The sequence below is a fragment of the Mchenga conophoros genome, linkage group LG18, assembly GCF_057382185.1.
Source record: "Mchenga conophoros isolate Kocher_MC1m ecotype Shallow Benthic linkage group LG18, M_conophoros_male_GT1.1, whole genome shotgun sequence".
Lineage (NCBI taxonomy): Eukaryota > Metazoa > Chordata > Actinopteri > Cichliformes > Cichlidae > Mchenga > Mchenga conophoros.
Window position 1 is genome coordinate 25291099 of NC_140543.1, and position 17585 is coordinate 25308683.

The 17585-nt window shown below is 42.2% G+C and overlaps 2 protein-coding genes across 3 annotated transcripts; one reads left to right on the forward strand and one right to left on the reverse strand.

The window, feature by feature from the left end:
• Positions 1–54: 54 nt before the first annotated feature.
• On the forward strand, positions 55–6987 carry grk7a (G protein-coupled receptor kinase 7a). The gene is made up of 4 exons (XM_085254602.1): positions 55–809; positions 2277–2732; positions 4977–5257; positions 5412–6987. The coding sequence occupies exons 1-4, from the start codon at positions 213–215 to the stop codon at positions 5749–5751; spliced, it is 1674 nt and encodes a 557-aa protein (XP_085110728.1). The 5' UTR covers positions 55–212; the 3' UTR covers positions 5752–6987.
• Positions 6988–9510: 2523 nt separating this feature from the next.
• atp1b3a (ATPase Na+/K+ transporting subunit beta 3a) lies at positions 9511–16064 on the reverse strand. 2 transcript variants are annotated; one of them, XM_085254508.1, is made up of 8 exons: positions 15703–16064; positions 14355–14483; positions 12420–12518; positions 12071–12261; positions 11844–11894; positions 11214–11300; positions 10974–11123; positions 9511–10356 (listed from the first exon to the last, which is right to left on the reverse strand). In XM_085254508.1, the coding sequence occupies exons 1-8, from the start codon at positions 15812–15814 to the stop codon at positions 10285–10287; spliced, it is 891 nt and encodes a 296-aa protein (XP_085110634.1). In that variant the 5' UTR covers positions 15815–16064; the 3' UTR covers positions 9511–10284. The 2 variants fall into 2 exon arrangements, with proteins under 2 accessions (XP_085110634.1, XP_085110633.1); XM_085254507.1 differs by having other exon boundaries at positions 9511–11123; positions 15703–16058.
• Between the last annotated feature and the right edge of the window lie 1521 nt (positions 16065–17585).

Below are 17585 nucleotides of genomic sequence, written 5' to 3' on the forward strand. Positions count from 1 at the left end.
CCCTGGTATTTAATTCTAAATGAGTAATTACTGGGTGTGTCAGTGTGTCTTAGGTTTGCAGGTAGACTGGGTAAGGAAGCTCATTTGCACGGTGGCTTTTGAGCAAATTGCGCCATCACACAGACACACATTCTGAAAGTGTCAGGGTATCCATCGGCACCCACTGAAGAACCCAGTTTCTCAGAGGGGACAGACAACATACAGCTGTCAAGATGTGTGACATGGGGGGACTGGATAACCTGGTGGCCAACACGGCCTACCTAAAAGCTCAGGGTGGCGATGACAAGGAGATGAAAAAGCGGCGTCGCAGCTTGTCTCTCCCCAAACCTGAGGCGTGCACGTCAGTACGAGCTACCATTGAAAAGGACTTTACATTGCTTTGTGAAAGGCAGCCTATTGGCAAAAAGTTTTTCCGCGAGTTCCTTGCAAGTAACAATGAGTTTAAGCTTGCCGCAGAGTTCTTGGATGAGTTGTATGACTGGGATCTGGCTGAAGGAGCAACAAAAGACAAGGCATGCCAAAACATCATGACCAAGTATTGTAAGGCTGACTCCAAGAGCTTTCTGACATTTCTTACTGGAGAGGCTGCTGACAAATGCAAATCTGTCACCAATGCCAATTTCGAGGAGGTGATGAAAGGCAAGGTCCAGGACGGTGTAAGAGAATTTCTGAAAGGAAAACCCTTCACAGATTATCAGGCCAGCCCGTTCTTTGACAAATTCCTCCAGTGGAAGGAGTACGAGAAACAGCCCGTCAATGACAAATACTTCTATGAGTTCAGAACTCTAGGAAAAGGAGGCTTTGGAGAGGTAAGCATGCAAATACATCTCAATTAATTTATTTGAGTTGCAAGAGTCATCCCATTATGACCATAGAGTATGGATAAAGCTAAACTAAGCTGTAGAGGTGTGCTCTACACATAATTACACATATAAGTAAATCACATCTTTAAGTTTTAACATGTCTGAGACTGAAGTCATATACCACACAGGCATTACAGCTTAAATTTTGTCTTGCGTTTCACAAGGTATTACTTTGTTTAATTGGTTTAGGGATTGTGTCTTTTCAAAACACCTGAGGATTAAAGAACATATGAAAGCTTTCAACCCAGTAACTGAAAGTGCACTTTAATTTAAAATATTATATTTTTAAAGAAAAAAAACTGCTGTGTAAGCATATTAACTGAGCAGTAATTATATTAGTGGATTAGTGGAGAGCAGTATGAAATTGGCGATAACCTGGTGAAGATTTGCTGTGACTGTTATTGCTTTGTGCTAAATCAGCATACACAGTGGTTGAGAGTTAAGCAATGAGTTCAGTCTTTTCATTTAGCTAGTAAAGTAGAAATCACCTTTGAATTATAAACAATGATAAGTGAAGTGACTTTTCAGATAGTGGGCCTTGACTGCAAGAGAGGTGTCAGATTTGTCAAGGCATCACTGGCAAGGGTCAAGCTAGATTATCATCTTAAACATTAAGTCCTGCACCACTCTCTGGATTAAAAATTATTTATGATCATATTTAGTGTGAAATTCTGAAATAGGAACATTTAAGTTTTAAAGGATAAGTCACATCTATTTTCTTGTGTACATTTTGTTAATACTAAAGTAGAGAGTGGGAGCTATCCGATCAGTCAGTAAGCTACCAAGAGACCAGGCTTTTTTTTTGTAGTAAAATAAATTTAAATGATTTGATTAACATCTGGAAGCTAACATTCCTAACATTTGCTGGTTGCTGGTCAGTGGTTGCTGGAGTACTTTTCTATGCTGTGGTGTGCTGGGGGAGCAGCACAGCAAAGAGGGACTCATCCAGGCTGGAGAAACTGATCAGGAGGGCTAGCTCTGTGGTCGGCATGAAGCTGGACACTCTGGTGACAGTGGCAGAGAAAGTGCCTCTGCACCTCACTGTACAATACCTTGTGCAATACTTTTTGTAAATAGTCAACAGTGCAATAGACTCAATACTTGAAATGTGCAATTCACTTGTATTTTTATTTTTTATTCCTATTTATTCTATTTATCCCCTTTGGATATTTTATTTATATTTGTCTCTGTATTTATATATATGTGTGTGTGTGTGTGTGTGTGTGTGTGTGTGTGTGTGTGTGTGTGTGTGTGTGTGTGTGTGTGTGTGTATATATATAACAGTTCTGTAACTGTAACTTTGGTCGTTGCTGTGCTTTTTTTGGAAGTCGAATTTCCCAGAGGAACCCACCCGAGGGATTAATAAAGTTCTATCTTATCTTATCTTATCTTAAGTAACGTGTTTTCCTCCAGGTATGTGCTGTTCAGGTCAAGAACACGGGCCAGATGTATGCCTGCAAGAAGTTGTGTAAAAAGCGTCTGAAGAAGAAGGGAGGTGAGAAGATGGCCCTGTTGGAGAAGAAAATCTTAGAGAAGGTTAACAGCCTGTTCCTGGTCAACTTGGCGTATGCTTATGCCAACAACACCCACCTGTGCCTTGTCATGACCCTGATGAATGGAGGAGACCTCAAGTACCACATTTACAACATAGGCTATGATGGCAAGGGTGTGGACAAGGGCATTGAGATGAAACGCATCATCCACTACACAGCGCAGATCACCACTGGCATTCTACACCTGCACGACATGAATATAATATATCGTGACATGAAACCAGAGAACGTGTTGCTTGATAGCCAAGGCCAGTGCCGACTTTCAGATTTGGGTCTGGCCATAGAACTCATTCCAGAGAAGACTGTCACCCAGATGGTGAGTAGATGTCCCACACGACAGTGATGTTATAAATTTAGATGGCAGGTTTTTCTTTTCCACTTTTAACAAGATGCAGAACAACAAGTACACTGAGTTTCACTCTTAAGCTCTTAGAAATCTGTTAGCTTTAGAGCCACAGCTATATGATGCCAGGACTGATTATAGGATTTCATAGTAGCTCCACAGTGTAGTGGTTTACACATTTCCCTAACAAGCAAAAGACCCCTGGTTTAATTCCAGGAGGATTGCATCAGGAGCAGCATCCGGTGTAAAAACTCAAACATGTGGAACTACCCACTGTGGTGACTCCTTGTGAATGAGTGGGCAGTCAAAGTACGGTAGAAAATATCTACCATAAATGGGCTGTTAGCATAAGGCATATTTTGCTGCTCACAAAATATCCTGTGCTGACTCACGCTCTTATAGACATATTTTTGTCAACTCATCATAAACCACACATATACATACACAAGCTTTGATTTCCACTACGTCTTTTTAAATTATCCGAAGACAGGTGGAGGTAAGATACTGGGCAGATGTCAGTCCTGGTTTGGCATTTACTTTAAATCCGGACAGGGATTACTGGATCCCTTAAGGATCTGTGCGATGAGAGTCTCTGAATCGATTATATAAGTCATTTGATCCTTTAGCGGTCAGATTATAGCTGGGCTATTTATAGGCCACCATTTTGTGCTGTGGTTATGTTAGAGATCTTGCAGGTGCAGTGCTTTTAAAAGTACTGCTTGCTAAGTGTAAGAAGGTCTCCCTGAAGAATCTGGTCACAGGGATTTAGTTATTTCTGACACCTTAGCTGTGCTGCACTGTCTTTCAACAGCACATACATAGCATATCAGTCTCTTGCTTTACTCCCAAGAAAAGGAAATAGAGATACAATGTTCTCACTGAGTTCACGATGCCACACCAGTAGTTGCATAATTAATTAAAATGATAATAATAATTGTGATTTCCTGACAAAAACATGTTTTTGACAAACGGTAGGTAATGCTAACACTAAATTATACCCCACTGTACACATCTAAGGACCAGGGTTTCTTTAGGACTTACTTGCTGCAGCAAAGAGTAAGCTCTTGGCTATATGAAAGTCCAGTAAGCTCATTATCATGTACTCTGATGCTCCTCAGCCAGCCAAAGTGACTAGGCTAACCTTTACAGGCAAGGCTGGCTTTGGACCCCTAATCCTCTTAGTGGAATTACACAAGTCTGTCCCAGATTAGATTGACAGATCCAGGTAAAATGTACGCTGAATATGTTTAGATGTGCTAGTTTGCAAACACGTCTGGAATGGTTCTTTAAAAACACTAAAAACACACTAAAACCAGATGAACTTTGATTTCAATTTATGACATGAGTGGTCATACATGTTTGTTTTTTTTAAAGTTGCACAGGGAACAAATTGGAAAATGAATGCATTTTACTAGTTTTGCATGCTTGGTGTCTTGTAATATAAAATACATAATTAATGTTTAAACAGTATATAGCGTGCCAGTCAGTCACAGGGCCGACATGTAACAGGCAATACTTTAGTTTCCATTCACCTAGTCTTTCTATCTTTGGACTGTAGGTGGAGCACCTGGGTATACGTGGAGGACATCCTAGCTCCACACAGAATACTTTCAGTACATAGTAAATGCATTTTTGGTGTCACTATAGCAGGACAGTGAATCCTGTAGTTCCTACTGTTTGCTTGCAGTAGCTTTTTAAGTTTTATATCAGTTTACTGTATATGTCCATTAGTAATTCATGGCTATGTGCTGTCTGGTATTATTTCTGCTGGTAGCTATAGTATCCAAAAATGGCTGTCCCTTATATAAGAGGCCGGACAGCTCTGTCAGTGCGTAGACATACACAACTCTTGACAGGTAGTAGGCTTAGCAATAGGATTAAGCTCCTGGTCCGAGGCTACATGTGGGGTCATATAGGGAAAGCAAGGATGACATGGGAGCAGAAGGGCAGGAAGAAAGTAGGGAATAGAGTGACAGGTGAAAGTTAGAGACAAGATGTGAAGACTTTATAAAGATTTTTAGCTCTCTTCTTCTGTTGAGGGGTATGGCCACATGCTGTATAATACTATACCTACTTTTTGCTTGGTGTTAAGTGCTTCCTCCTTAAATGGTCTTACAAGTTTCAAGTTTCGTAATAAATATGAAGCACCTTCCATTAGGTCAGAATATCTAATGAAGTGTTTTTTGTATTTGAATCTCATATTCATCCTTTATCCAGGCTGGTACTGGAGCCTACATGGCCCCTGAGCTCCTGACCAAAACCCCATACAGGACATCAGTGGACTGGTGGGCCCTGGGCTGCAGTATCTATGAGATGGTGGCTGGCTACACACCTTTTAAAGGCCCTGAGAGCAAAAAGGAGAAGGTTGAGAAGGAAGAGGTGCAGAGGCGCATCCAAAATGAGGAGCCAAAGTGGGAGCACAAGTGCTTTGATGCACCAACCAAGGACATCATCCAGCTGTTCCTCAAGAAGAAAATGGATGAGCGTCTGGGCATGAGGTAAGTGGCTCTTTTATCCAAGAAGTTTATTGCCATTTGTGAACTTAATGCTAGTATAATGGATGTCTAAACGCTGCCCTTGAGTTGCCACATGGATCGGACATTGCAATTCACAAACTCTGATGGAGAAGTGTATTTTTTGTCTTTTCATTAGGAACAACATGGAGGATCCCAGGAAACACGAGTGGTTCAAGACCATCAACTTTCCCCGCCTGGAGGCAGGGCTGGTTGACCCTCCATGGGTCCCCAAGCCCAACGTTGTCTATGCCAAGGACACTGGTGACATCGCCGAGTTCTCTGAGATCAAGGGCATCGAGTTCGACGCCAATGACGAGAAATTCTTCAAGGAGTTCAGCACAGGCGCTGTACCCATCCCATGGCAGCAGGAGATGATCGACACTGGACTATTTGATGAACTCAATGATCCCAACAGGAAAGAAGGTGGAGGAGGTCTCGATGATGACAAGAAGTCTGGCACGTGTACATTGCTGTGAGCAGCCACATTTGATACGAAACAACCGTGTTAACATTCAGTATTTTGTTTTCTAAACTCGTGTAAAAAAGAAAAAAGGTTTTACGAGAGGCGAACACGAGTGTGTCTGTCGAGAAAGGCGCACCGTCCCTCTCTTGTAAGGATGTCCATGGCATAGGGAAGCAGTAAAGTATGAAGGATTTGACAATGTGTTTCGAGCACTGTCGCTCAGGTTCACAGCTTCTTTTTCTTTTCTAATGTTGTAGCTTTGCAACGACTTTGACCATAAATGACTGCTAGGAGAAAGTGTTACTAAAGTTTTCATTAATGACACACATTAGAGGAGTAAGAGGGGCAAGTTAACGCAATATGTTTGTGCCAGAACTACCTTATAAAGTTCCTGTCTAAGAGGTTCAGTGAGTGTGGTTTTACCAGCTGAAGCAGTGTTGTGTTACAAGCAAACAGGAACAACCACACATGTAGACATTCAACAGAATTGGAGGAGGTTCATTGGTAGCGAACTGTAGAATTTCAGAGCACTTTCCTTGCTGTCATCAGATCACGCTGTTTCTACGACGAAAGTGCTTTTTATCTAACACCATGTGGAGGACATAATTGTGTTTTTTTAGTCACCTGTTGTGATCCTAAATCTGACAATTAGGATTGCATTTACACTGAATGTTTTAGTTTTATAAGATCAACTGTTACAATTGTATGTATTGTATATAAAGAAATATATATATATATATATATCTATGCACAGAGAGAAAGGAAAATATTGTATGTAAGTAATTTATAATATAGAATTAAATGAAAGAGAGTGAAGAATACCAAAAACCTCTTCAGTGAGTCCCTCTGCTGTTGGTGCTGTGAGCCTCTGCTTGTAGTGAGAAATGGAGACTCTCGCTCTGGGATTTTGGGGGAGAGATGAGCGCTGAAAAAGCAGCTCATTGCTGCACATAAAAGATTAAAATTTAGACAGATTGAGCAATAAATTGCTGAACCAGGAATGCACAGGTTGCTTTATACTGGCCCTGAAACGCTAACTAGGGGCTCCTTTCTTAGTTTGAGGTTGTTGGGCTGAGTCTAGAGACTCTAGAGAGTTTTTAAATTTCCAGATCTTGTGCAGAGGTCAGTTTATACAGGTAATTTTAATAAGTACACGATGCATGTAAATATAAAATGAGAGGAATTGCTACACTAGATGAAGTACAGCACAGCAGACGTTTCCTTGAATCGTGACTCATTTGAATAAATTAAAATGTCTTTTAAAAAGTGTCTTTCTTCACTCATGAATATTCATGTGTTTGTCATTTGTTGTCACCTTGAAGCCTGAACATTTCCACCACCAGCGTCAGAGAGCGGCCCAAATCGAGTCATGCCGCGCATGTTCTCTGGGCTAAATATAACCACAGGGAAAGTGCTGCGGAGAACTCTGGAGTAAAACCTAAAAATATCAGTCGCATTAATCCCTTTAGGATGCTGACTACATTCAGGCTGTGCTCCAAACTGGCAGGTTTAGCTCATAGCTGATAAGGCGATAACCAGTGTTATCCTTGCGCCTTCTTTGCTCAAATCAGCTTCAAATCCCTTCAAGTTCTGTAGCATCTCAGAACTGTAAAACATTTCACAGCTTCATCACGTTTGGTCTCTCCTTTTTTAGTGAAATATGAATGAAATTAAAAGTCAACCTTTAAATGTATCGGGTGGCTGTGATGGCTAGAAGGGGAAAATATGAAATGATTATGGAAGACACTAACACATGAAACACTCATTTATGTGTGAGTTCTTCATGTCAGAGCGGTTTATTTTACGTTTGCCCACCTCCTTCGTCCATACAGCTGAAGAAGTGTACTTTCTTTTGTCTCCAGTACCAGTTGTTCAGCCCAACTCAAGGACGGTAAGAGCTTAGCAGAACTTAAGGTGGATTCTTGCTGCAGCTAAACCCCGACAGATTATCTCATGTAGCAGGACTTGGGTTCAAACTGCTGTTGACAACGAAAGAACTGAGCTGCTGCAGCCCAGGGGCGCTGCAGGAGCCGGGCAGATGAAGGCGCTGTGAAATTAGAGTGGACAGGTGTGTGTATTCTGACCTCTACAGCCATTTCAGACTCAGTTGCAGGTCTGGCCTTTTGCACAAATACCAGGCTAGACTAGGTTTCTGAGAAATGAGGAAAAGACTGTTGAGGTTATAAAGATGAACAAATCTTTACAGACTAATGATTGTTTAGATTTTATTTAAGCATGTACCTGCTAAGTTCAAATGCCACACCAAGACCTGCTCCCTTGCAGTTCGTCATCCAACAAGCAGCACTGTGTTAGTGCCACGCGCACGCCTAAACTATTCTTGCTTCTGGCTCCCTCGTGTGCCAGCAAATATGTGCTGCAACTGCGGTGAGAGTACTTAGAGGCTGAAGATAAACAATCCCAGGCTTCAATAAACAACTGCGGTCCCTCATTAGCTCTCTTTCCAGTCCCAGAGGTATGAAGCAGAATTGGGAATTTAAACAAGTACAATTATGTAATTTTATGATGCATCCAAAAATACAATTAAACATTCCTTTGTTCAGTCACATAATGGGCGAAATCAAGATGTGCCCTAAAAATGAATTGATACATGTATGAAAACATGTCCTTGTTAAAGATTAAATAAGTGTTTCGAGGCCTTTTGGGGGGGGGTTGTGACCCATTACAACAATGGTGTCTGGGTTTGGCTCTGGGCATCAGGTGTCTGAGTTGTTATCAGTTCCTCCAAACACAGAATCCCCCTCCATCTTTACACATGGCTTCATTTATGTAACTGTCCCTGGACAAAAGAGGTCAGATCATTGTTATTTCACAAGAGGAAGAAAAGCTGCTTCTGTTTTCAAAAATCTCCCATTTCACTGCATCCCAAAGGTGCTCTGTTGGACTGAGATCTGGTGACTATGGCGGTTTGAGTACAGCGAACTCACTGTCATGTTCAAGAGCCCAGTTTGACATCATTTGTGCTTTGTGACATGGTGCACTATCCTGCTGGGTGCAGTCACAAACACAAACTGTGGTCAGCAACAATGCTCGGGTAGGCTGCGGTGTTTAAACGATACTCAGCTGGTAATTTTGACGATCAAAGTGTGGCATTAAGTGCAGCAAGAAAATGCGGCAGGTGGCTGAACTGTTGATACAAGGAAGGATGGATCCATGATTTCATCTCATTTAAATTCTGGCCCTACCATCTGAATGTGACTCAGCAGATTGGACAGCGTTTATCCAAATCTTCTCTTTCTCCAGTTTTGGTGACTCTGTGCAAATATTAGCTTCCGTCTCCTGTTCTCAGGTCTTCTGCTTCAAGGTTTGACATGTTGCACATTCAGAGATGGTCTTCTGCATACACTGGTTGTAATGAGCTATTTAAATAGCTGTTACCTTCTTATTACCTTTAGGAATCTGACAATTCTCTTCTGTCCTCTGGCATCAAAAAGGCATTTTCTTCCAGAGAACTGCTGTTCTCTTATATTTTCTCTTTTTCAGACTATTCTCTGTAAAGAGATGATTCAGAGTAATCAGCTCAAACGAGCACATCTGCCACCAACAACCATGCCTTTCTTCTCCATTCTGACGCTCCGTAATCAGAACTTCAGCAGGTCATCCTCCATGTCTGCACAGAGTTTACTATATTAGATATTGGTGCAAAAAAGCAAGTTGTTGTAAAGAATCAGAATCAGTGAAGTTTGACTTGGATGCTGACAGAATTTAAGGTAGAATTTGAATGAAGGAAAACAAAACACAACACAGGACTCCATTTTTTCTTCAAAATCACTTATCCCACAATTTATTTCATCAGGTCTTAAGGCACCCTGAAGAGATGTTACAAGTTGTTTGTTCAAATGCGGGTTCCTTTTAAGACTGTGTAAACATAGCTTTGAATAAGATATTTTCCTGTAAATCTTTGTTTAAATTATTTCTTTACAGTGCACAGACATTGTGTTTTTGTGACAAAAATACAGTGTGAATTAAGTAAATATGGTAAGATAGTTTATATATATATACATTGAAGAGTAATAGATCGGCAGACAATCAGATCAACAGGCTGAAGAAGAGAGAAAAACTAACAATCTTTGAGACCCAGATAGATATACAGATCACGTATAGATATACAGTACATAGTTACAGTGAACTTTTGAGTTTTGCAACAACGCTTCTTCCAGCGCCTCTCCGCCTTAAAAGCTAATTTTTACACCGTACCTTCTCGCGAGTGAGTGCGCGCCCGTGTCGCCTTGAACCACAGTCGACACGACGGCACCCCCCGCCCCCTGCCCCGCGAGGTGGTCTCAAGTCCCGGAGGGCTCACCCACGTGTTTGCTATTGCAGTGGAGAGGTGAGTAAACAGGAAGACGGGCAGACAGACAGACGGACATGCAGACAGACGGACACACAGCACAAGACTGGGTTGTGGCTACGCGGACCACAAGACAAAGATCTATCTATAATTCCCCTAAATATGTTATAGCATCACAATGTATTTATAGTAGAAAGGGACTTTGTAATTGGCATTTCATATACAGGGATACAGTGGCTATACTTGATTATCACGGTATGTTTCCATGAAGTCTTTGTGATGTGCGACGAATAATACTCTGGAGATGTTCTACTTTCTCAGTTATACTATACAGCAAGATAAAAATCCTCTCCACACTGATGATAATACTGAATCCATACAGTTTAAGAGATGAAAGCAACACTCTCTTCCCTGGCAGCGGGAAGCTCTAAAAACAAATTTAAACAAAATTGTTTCATCAACAATTACACAACAGCTCCAAATGGCTTGGTTGCAATGGCTATAAGTTATCGAATCACGTCAATACAAATAAAGAAAAAAACAACAACAACAAACGTAACTGAGCGGAGGATGAACAGTGCAATAGGTGAATGGGGAAGGGGGGGAAGAGGGGGAAAGGGGAGGGAGGGCGTGTGGATGGACGGACTCACGAGCGGAGCCTGTGCTTTGTTATGAGGGTCTTTGAGGAGGTCAGCGAGGAATCGTTAAGAAAAGAAAAGTCAGAAATGTCATGAAAGCAGCATGTGGTACCACTGTCTCGCTGACTGTGTTGTGCCACATCCCAAAATGCCGCCTTTGTGACGTTTTGACGATTCCTTCTTTTTCTTAAAAAAATAAAATAAAATAAAGATAAATCCTTAGTGGGCAGCTTCAATTAGATTTCCTTTCACAGGCTGTATATTTGCCTTTTACTCCACCACCTTAACCCTGAACGTTACGCGGCCCAGGAATTTATCCCGCTCGTCGTTGTTGCGCAGGTTGGTGCCCTCTACCCTGCACTCCACGGCCAGCTCCTTGTTGTAGTCCTCCTTGGTGAGCAGCAGCTTCACAGCCACCAGGGGCTGCATGTAGTTCTCCTGCATCAGGACCGAGGCGATCATTTATTAGTAACACATCACTTATTGGGCAGGTTAGTGGATACTGTCCGGCTGTAGTTAAATACTTACATGGGCTTTCTTGCCGTAGTAGGGGAAATACATCTTATCAATGCGGCCCTCACTTGGGAAGTAGTGCATTTGGACCGGGTGGTCTTTCTGCAAGGCAGGACACGTCTCAGAGTAAAGATTTTACAATGAAGGAATTCATTTAATGTCGAATTAATGAGACATATTCCGAGACCACATGAAACGGGACGGAACAAGACAGAAAAGTGAGGACTCTCTGCTGTCAGCGAGGAGGTTTAAATGAAGTGGAAAACACGATGCGTTCCGCTCAATCCAAAAAAGTGACATTTCTGGCAGAAAACGTACACCGAATAGATTAAAATAGACTTTAGAATGGCACTAAGACTGGTTTAGAGTCACCTGCATAACGGCATGTTACATAATGAAAATGTGTTAACACCCCTACTGGCCTTATCCTGTAAAATTTACATGTTTATCTTACCCTAAAGCCATCAGTGACAGCATGCAGGAAGATATCAGACACAACACAAACAAAAAGAAGGAAGAAATGAAAGCGAGATCAACAGAAAGAAAACAGTGAAACTGTTATGTTTTTGTATGAAAGAAATAAAAAAGACAAAAAATACACATACAAGCCAGCAGGACAAGTGTAATGTAGAGAAAATGCTTTACTTTGACCGTGCAGTTGATGTAGGGATCCCCAATTGGCTTCAGGCCAATAATCTACGAAAGGAGAGAAACAGGAAGAGAGGTTGAAACTGTGCATGGCTGCTGCTTGCGTGGGTCCAGAATTAGAAATCATTTATTTTTGGGAACAAATAAGTGGAGAATAGAGGCTGTGCGGAAAACAGGAAAAGGACGCGTGTTTCCCTGGATCTGTGAGAAATAGCGAGTGTTACCCTGTTCATCTTCAGCAGCACACAGGGTTTTCCTTCTTGATATCCAAAGTCGGTGTCGGAAAGGCCAGAGCACAAACTCAGGGAGGTCCTCCTGAAGGGACAAACTTTCTTTGTCATCTCACCGCCATCCTGCATGTAATACTCTCCCGGAATGCACTCCTCGTTGTTCTCCTGCATCGAATCGTTGTATCCTGATGCAGAGACAGAGATGGATTGAGGTACAGCGTATTCAGATATTTGGCAAGAGTCAGTGGAAAAAGATCGGAGAGAGGGAGAGTGGTATTCATTTTATTACAGCTCGCTTTCAATCTGTTTAATTTATCTGTGCATTAGAGCAAAGTGCACTTACTTTGCAGGAAGGATTCCAGATGGTTGACATAGGTTTTGTAGTTTTTTGAGTCAGATTTGTTGAAAGTAATGTCCAGTGAATTTGGACGAATCACCAACCCTGTAACGAGACATAAGGTAAACGAAGGAAAGCGGTGAACACATACTCACACACGCCCTGAATGCGTTTCAGGTAGGTGGTGCTGTGGGGATGGCACTGTGAGTTGGACAGGCCCTCTCAGCACTTGAGCCAAATAAAAAGCCACTTTCAGCTGCTCCCTTATTCACACGGGGTCGCCACAGCAGGTAGCTCCGCTTATTTGATTTGGCAGATTTTTTTACGCTTGATGCCCTTCCTGACACAACCCCAAAGGGATTTGTGTCCCTCCCGGGATCAAGCTGGGAAGCTTTCACTCGTTAGGCCAATGTGTAAACCACCATACTACGGAGCACTGAAGCCAAAACGACAATAATATTTGCTGCAAAATTGAGATCATTTATGAATGTTTTATAATCTAATATGATTGTGAACTTTTAAATAAAGAATAATGTTGGTCTCTGAAAGCTCTGTTAACTCCTCCAATCCAAGATGAATCACCACAATACAATCAATCATCTAATAAAAATGACTGGAAACACAAACCAGACACAGCCATCAACTCAGAGGAAGCCAGATTTACACATTGAACATCAACACAAAAATCGAAACTATCAACAGCAATCAGCATTGATTACTGTCAGAGATGACACCAAAAACACAGCGCCTGCACCTCAATTTTTATCTTTCAAACACTGTTATGTCCTGCCAAAGCCATCGATGATCTCGTAACAAGTACGCCACATTTTATACAACCACACTGTCCAGCAGCAGGTCTGCATCAGCGGTTATGAATAACAATCACCCTGTTATTAAGTGTCATTTATGCTGACGGTATGTTGGCAGAGCATAAAAAAAAATTGGTTCTGCGTACAGCTGAGAGTTTAAAAAGTACATTTTCAGGATTCGCCCTGAAGCCCTTCATCATGGCATTGATGTCCATCTGGTAATAAATGTTAGCCTTCTGTTTGTCAGCGAAGAAATAGCAAGTAGCATAGTTGGGCTGTCACCATGAGTACTGTAGTAGAACATTGCTGATTCTGATAATCTATTAAAAGGATTCATTTGGAAATCTGAAATTCACTTCTGCATGGCCATCTTCATGCTGCACTCCTGCTTACAGGTGTGGTGACTGCACTGTGGGCAGGCAGATCAACTGAACCCAAGTAACCTTAGATCCATTACATCTGCTGTTAACTCTTTACCCCAAGCCTACCAGGATTAACCTTTAAAGCTCAGAAGTTAGTGAGGGTGGTCTCTTCCTGTCTACCCTTGGAAAAACCTGGAAACTATTCTAATGGTCATCAAACCACGCCTATGCAGAGTTATCAAAACTCGTCATTAAAGGTGGAGGTGAATGATGTCCTAATACGCAGATATAGAAATAATCATGGTGAATTTATGCTACAAGGTTGTGTCTGTTTGGGTTGGTATTCAGTGTGGAACCATGGGTTCCTGCCAAGCAGTCCTCCAAAATCAACAACACCTAGTTCAAAGTAGATGAAGATGCTGATTGGTTGTGGGGGGGAACAGGGCAGGGAGTTCACTGTGAACGAGAAAGGGGGGAAAAACATTGCGACTTTTGGTTATCTTTGATCGTCTGTGGGCTGTAGAACCTCTTTCCCCTCTTTATACGCTCGGAAAGAAAACACTCAGCCAACAGCATCCACTGGTGATATCACACAGGAAGAGTCTTCAAAATAGATCGATGTAAAAAGCAGCTGTTATGCAGCGCTTTATTGTGACAGCATCTTATTGGTGCAGGCATTAATAATGAATGCCTGGATGATTGATGCTGCCAGGAACAGAAAAGGAAAAGTCCAGTTACGCCTGTGTATTTTAATCTTGAGAGATACTAACCTGGCTCTGGAACGCGGTCTCTGTACCTCGGCACATAGTCATCCAGAGTGAGCAGCATCACCCACATGGTCAGAGCGAACATGCCGGCCAAGAAGCAGTAGAAGACCAAGTAGAACAAGAGGATGAGTGCTGGAGGATGTCACGGGAGGAAACACATGAGAGAAAGAGAAAGAAGACGGTGATGAGATAAAAAGGGATTCACTGTGATTAACTGCACATTTTAGCCATAGCCTTACGCTTGATTGCTTTACATTTCCCCTCGTCTTCAGGTCATTTGAATGAACTGTCCCTTCGAGGGAAACCATTTTGAATATGGGAGGAAATTTCACCGGCTGCTAACAAACGTGAGGCCCCATTTCACTTCTTTTCAGCCCAAACGTGATTCAAAGATTGCTGCAGTTTCTCGGGGCATCTGCTGTCTCATTTATATAACTGCAGGGAGAGAAAAAGCTGCATTTATGGGAACATCTGACTCAAAATGGTTCACCATCATCCAGCCTGCACAGCACGGATGCCCTCTAAGTTGCCAAAAACGGGGGGTGGGGGGTGGACCCCTCAGCTTCCCGCTGTACACCCCCCCCCTCCCTCATTCCACTCCAACAGTATCCCACAATGCACCTGCCTGGTGCATAAAAGAGAGAGAAAGAGGAGAGAGGGAATCCCATTTGACCTTGACAGGCATGCTAATGTGGGCGGCCATGCAACTGCAATGGAGCATCCCACTGCACAGCAGCACAGGGGCGCAGGCAGCCTGACAATCTGCGCTAGCCTATAGGAGCCGGCTGCTGGAGGGAGGGTACCCCTGTTACTACCTTACTCTGGAAATAACTGGGGGATTATTACATAAAATGTATGGCCTGATCAGATATTGATTGTGCCTGTGGCACATTCCTCAGCTATGATGAGCATCTTTCTCAGCTGGGCTCTGCTGTGTCAGTGCAGGTCCCGGATAACTCTGTTAATGCAGATGCTGATCATTCATTAAATTATATATATATATTTTTTTTTAAAAATGTACAAGGCTGCTGTGACTGATTATCGCCTGCTTGGCTGTTTTCCCCTATGCAGCAGAGACAGACTGCTGCACACCTCTGATAGCATCATTTATCTTGGCGAGCCTCTTGGTACAGGCTTCTCCTTTAACACCTTCACACAGGCCCGTGATGGCTTCTCAGCCATCTATGTGGCACTCATTTAAATCCATCCACACAAAGACATTTATAGGAGGCTTTATACCGAAGAGACACGTGGCTATAAATGCTTTGAAAATGAATATAAGATTAGGTATAAGCTCCGTGAATGTCAAAGCGCGGCCACTAATTGACTGCTGTGTAACGGGGATCCTTACCCCAGCTGCTGGCAGTACGACCCAACAGCTCCCCGGTTCTCGGGTTGTAGATGGAGTCCTTCCAGCTGGACACGTTCTCCTTGTTGGCCGCTTTATCCTCGGTGCTCGCCATGGTGATGTGTTTTTTCTTTTTCTTTTTTCTTGGTCCCAAAATGTTCCGTTTCTCCTCCCTAAAAAAATGCAGAAAGCGCAGCGGGCGATGTAATGAGGCAAAAGAAGCCGGCGAGGCGGCAGTGAGTGGTCGGATCAATGATTGGGGAAGGAGTGGGCGGTGTAGAAAGAGAGGGAGAGCAGAAGGAGAGAGAGAGAGAGAGAGAGAGAGAGAGAGAGAGAGAGATGCTCTGGTGGAACAGGAAAAAAAGGTGAGGAAAGAGGGGAAAAAAATCTGTGACGTCCACACTGGGCCTAACGTGGCAGCTGATGCAGTACGAGCAGATGGATGCAGATTGGCTAATCACGGGGAGACGCACGGAGACGCAGCGTTACGCGCACTAATTATAAATGGAGCACGCGCCATCATACTTAATCTCTCGTTTTTATTATGCACCTTAATGGCAGTGCCAACTAAAGAAGAGCCTGGGATCTCCATTTATTAAGTGAGAGATCTTTTATTATAATTATTATTATGATTATTATTATTATTATTATTATAGCTAACACGAGAAAAGCGCAAAAAATGGCGCACTGATTACGGATTGTTGGGCACAAAGTGCGTCTGTGGAAACCCTAAAATCACAGTAGTGTTAAAAATAACGTGCATCTTTTGCTTTATTACGAAAGTATTCGGACCTATTATAGATGAATTACCGCTCTTCTGCACACAAGTCGTACGCGGTGAGTCACCAAACCAATAACCAATCGGGATGAGGTGTGTTCGAGCAGCACGGGGCGCGCTGCTAATCACTCAGAAAGCTCTGGACGATCACGCTCGTTCGCATAAATATGTAGGAGCGTGTGAGCGAGTGATCAAAAGACCAGAAGCCGATCGGGATGCGATTTGCGACCAATTCCCCCCTACAGATATTTGCCTCATTTGCTAACCCTTGTTGCTATGGCAAAATAGACTGCGTGTGTGCGTGTATGTGTGAAAAAGCGAAGGAGGAGGACAAGAAGATTCAGAGTGCGTGATTGTAAACAGATGTGCCCTATTTAACAAAGAAACGCTTTTTTCCACCGCAGACTGAGGCAAGGATGCCATCCTATCATAGCTTCAACCATATCTATGGAACGCCAGGACTGCCATAATGAATTAATTAAATACACCATTAAATAATTAATTAAATGTGTCAATAATTAATTAAAATTGGAATTAATTAATTAAATAAATAGTTATGGCACATGTAATTAATTAATTATTGCCACATTTAATTAATTATTTATGTGTTTCACATTTTAATTAATTATTTATGTGTTTCACATTTTAATTAATTATTGACACATTTAATTAATTAATTATTGACACATTTAATTAAATATTTATGTATTTCACATTTTAATTAATTATTGACACATTTAATTAATCATTGACACATTTAATTAATTATTTAATGATATATTTATTTATTTCATTTTGGCAGTCCTGGTGCCTGGCTCTCATCATGAAATAATTTTATCTGTCAGCCTCACCCATCAAACTCAGGGGGCGGGGTTAACGCTGATCGAGTCAAAACCATTGCTTTGGCCTGGTGGCCATTGTTTCTAGCACACAACAACCTGCATGTGGAAGCTAACAGAACTGAGCTTTGAAAAACCCTGTTTGTGTGTCACCAAATACCGTTTTAATATTTTTTAGCCGAGAATGTAGTGGTTTAATCTTCATGTGTCTGGTCGGTTTGTCAAGATACAGCCTCTTTGCAAAAGTGCTTCGATGATTTCGGAGATTT

Excerpts from the sequence above, each read along its gene's own strand:
- grk7a (XM_085254602.1), top strand. The coding sequence starts at position 213 with ATGTGTGACATGGGGGGACTGGATAACCTGGTGGCCAACACGGCCTAC. Across the intron at positions 810-2,276 it reads GAAAAGGAGGCTTTGGAGAG|GTATGTGCTGTTCAGGTCAA; the intron begins GTAAGCATGCAA and ends GTTTTCCTCCAG. Across the intron at positions 5,258-5,411 it reads GATGAGCGTCTGGGCATGAG|GAACAACATGGAGGATCCCA; the intron begins GTAAGTGGCTCT and ends TCTTTTCATTAG.
- atp1b3a (XM_085254508.1), bottom strand. The coding sequence starts at position 15,814 with ATGGCGAGCACCGAGGATAAAGCGGCCAACAAGGAGAACGTGTCCAGC. Across the intron at positions 14,484-15,702 it reads TCGTACTGCCAGCAGCTGGG|CACTCATCCTCTTGTTCTAC; the intron begins GTAAGGATCCCC and ends GACATCCTCCAG. Across the intron at positions 11,301-11,843 it reads ACATCAACTGCACGGTCAAA|AAAGACCACCCGGTCCAAAT; the intron begins GTAAAGCATTTT and ends CCTGCCTTGCAG.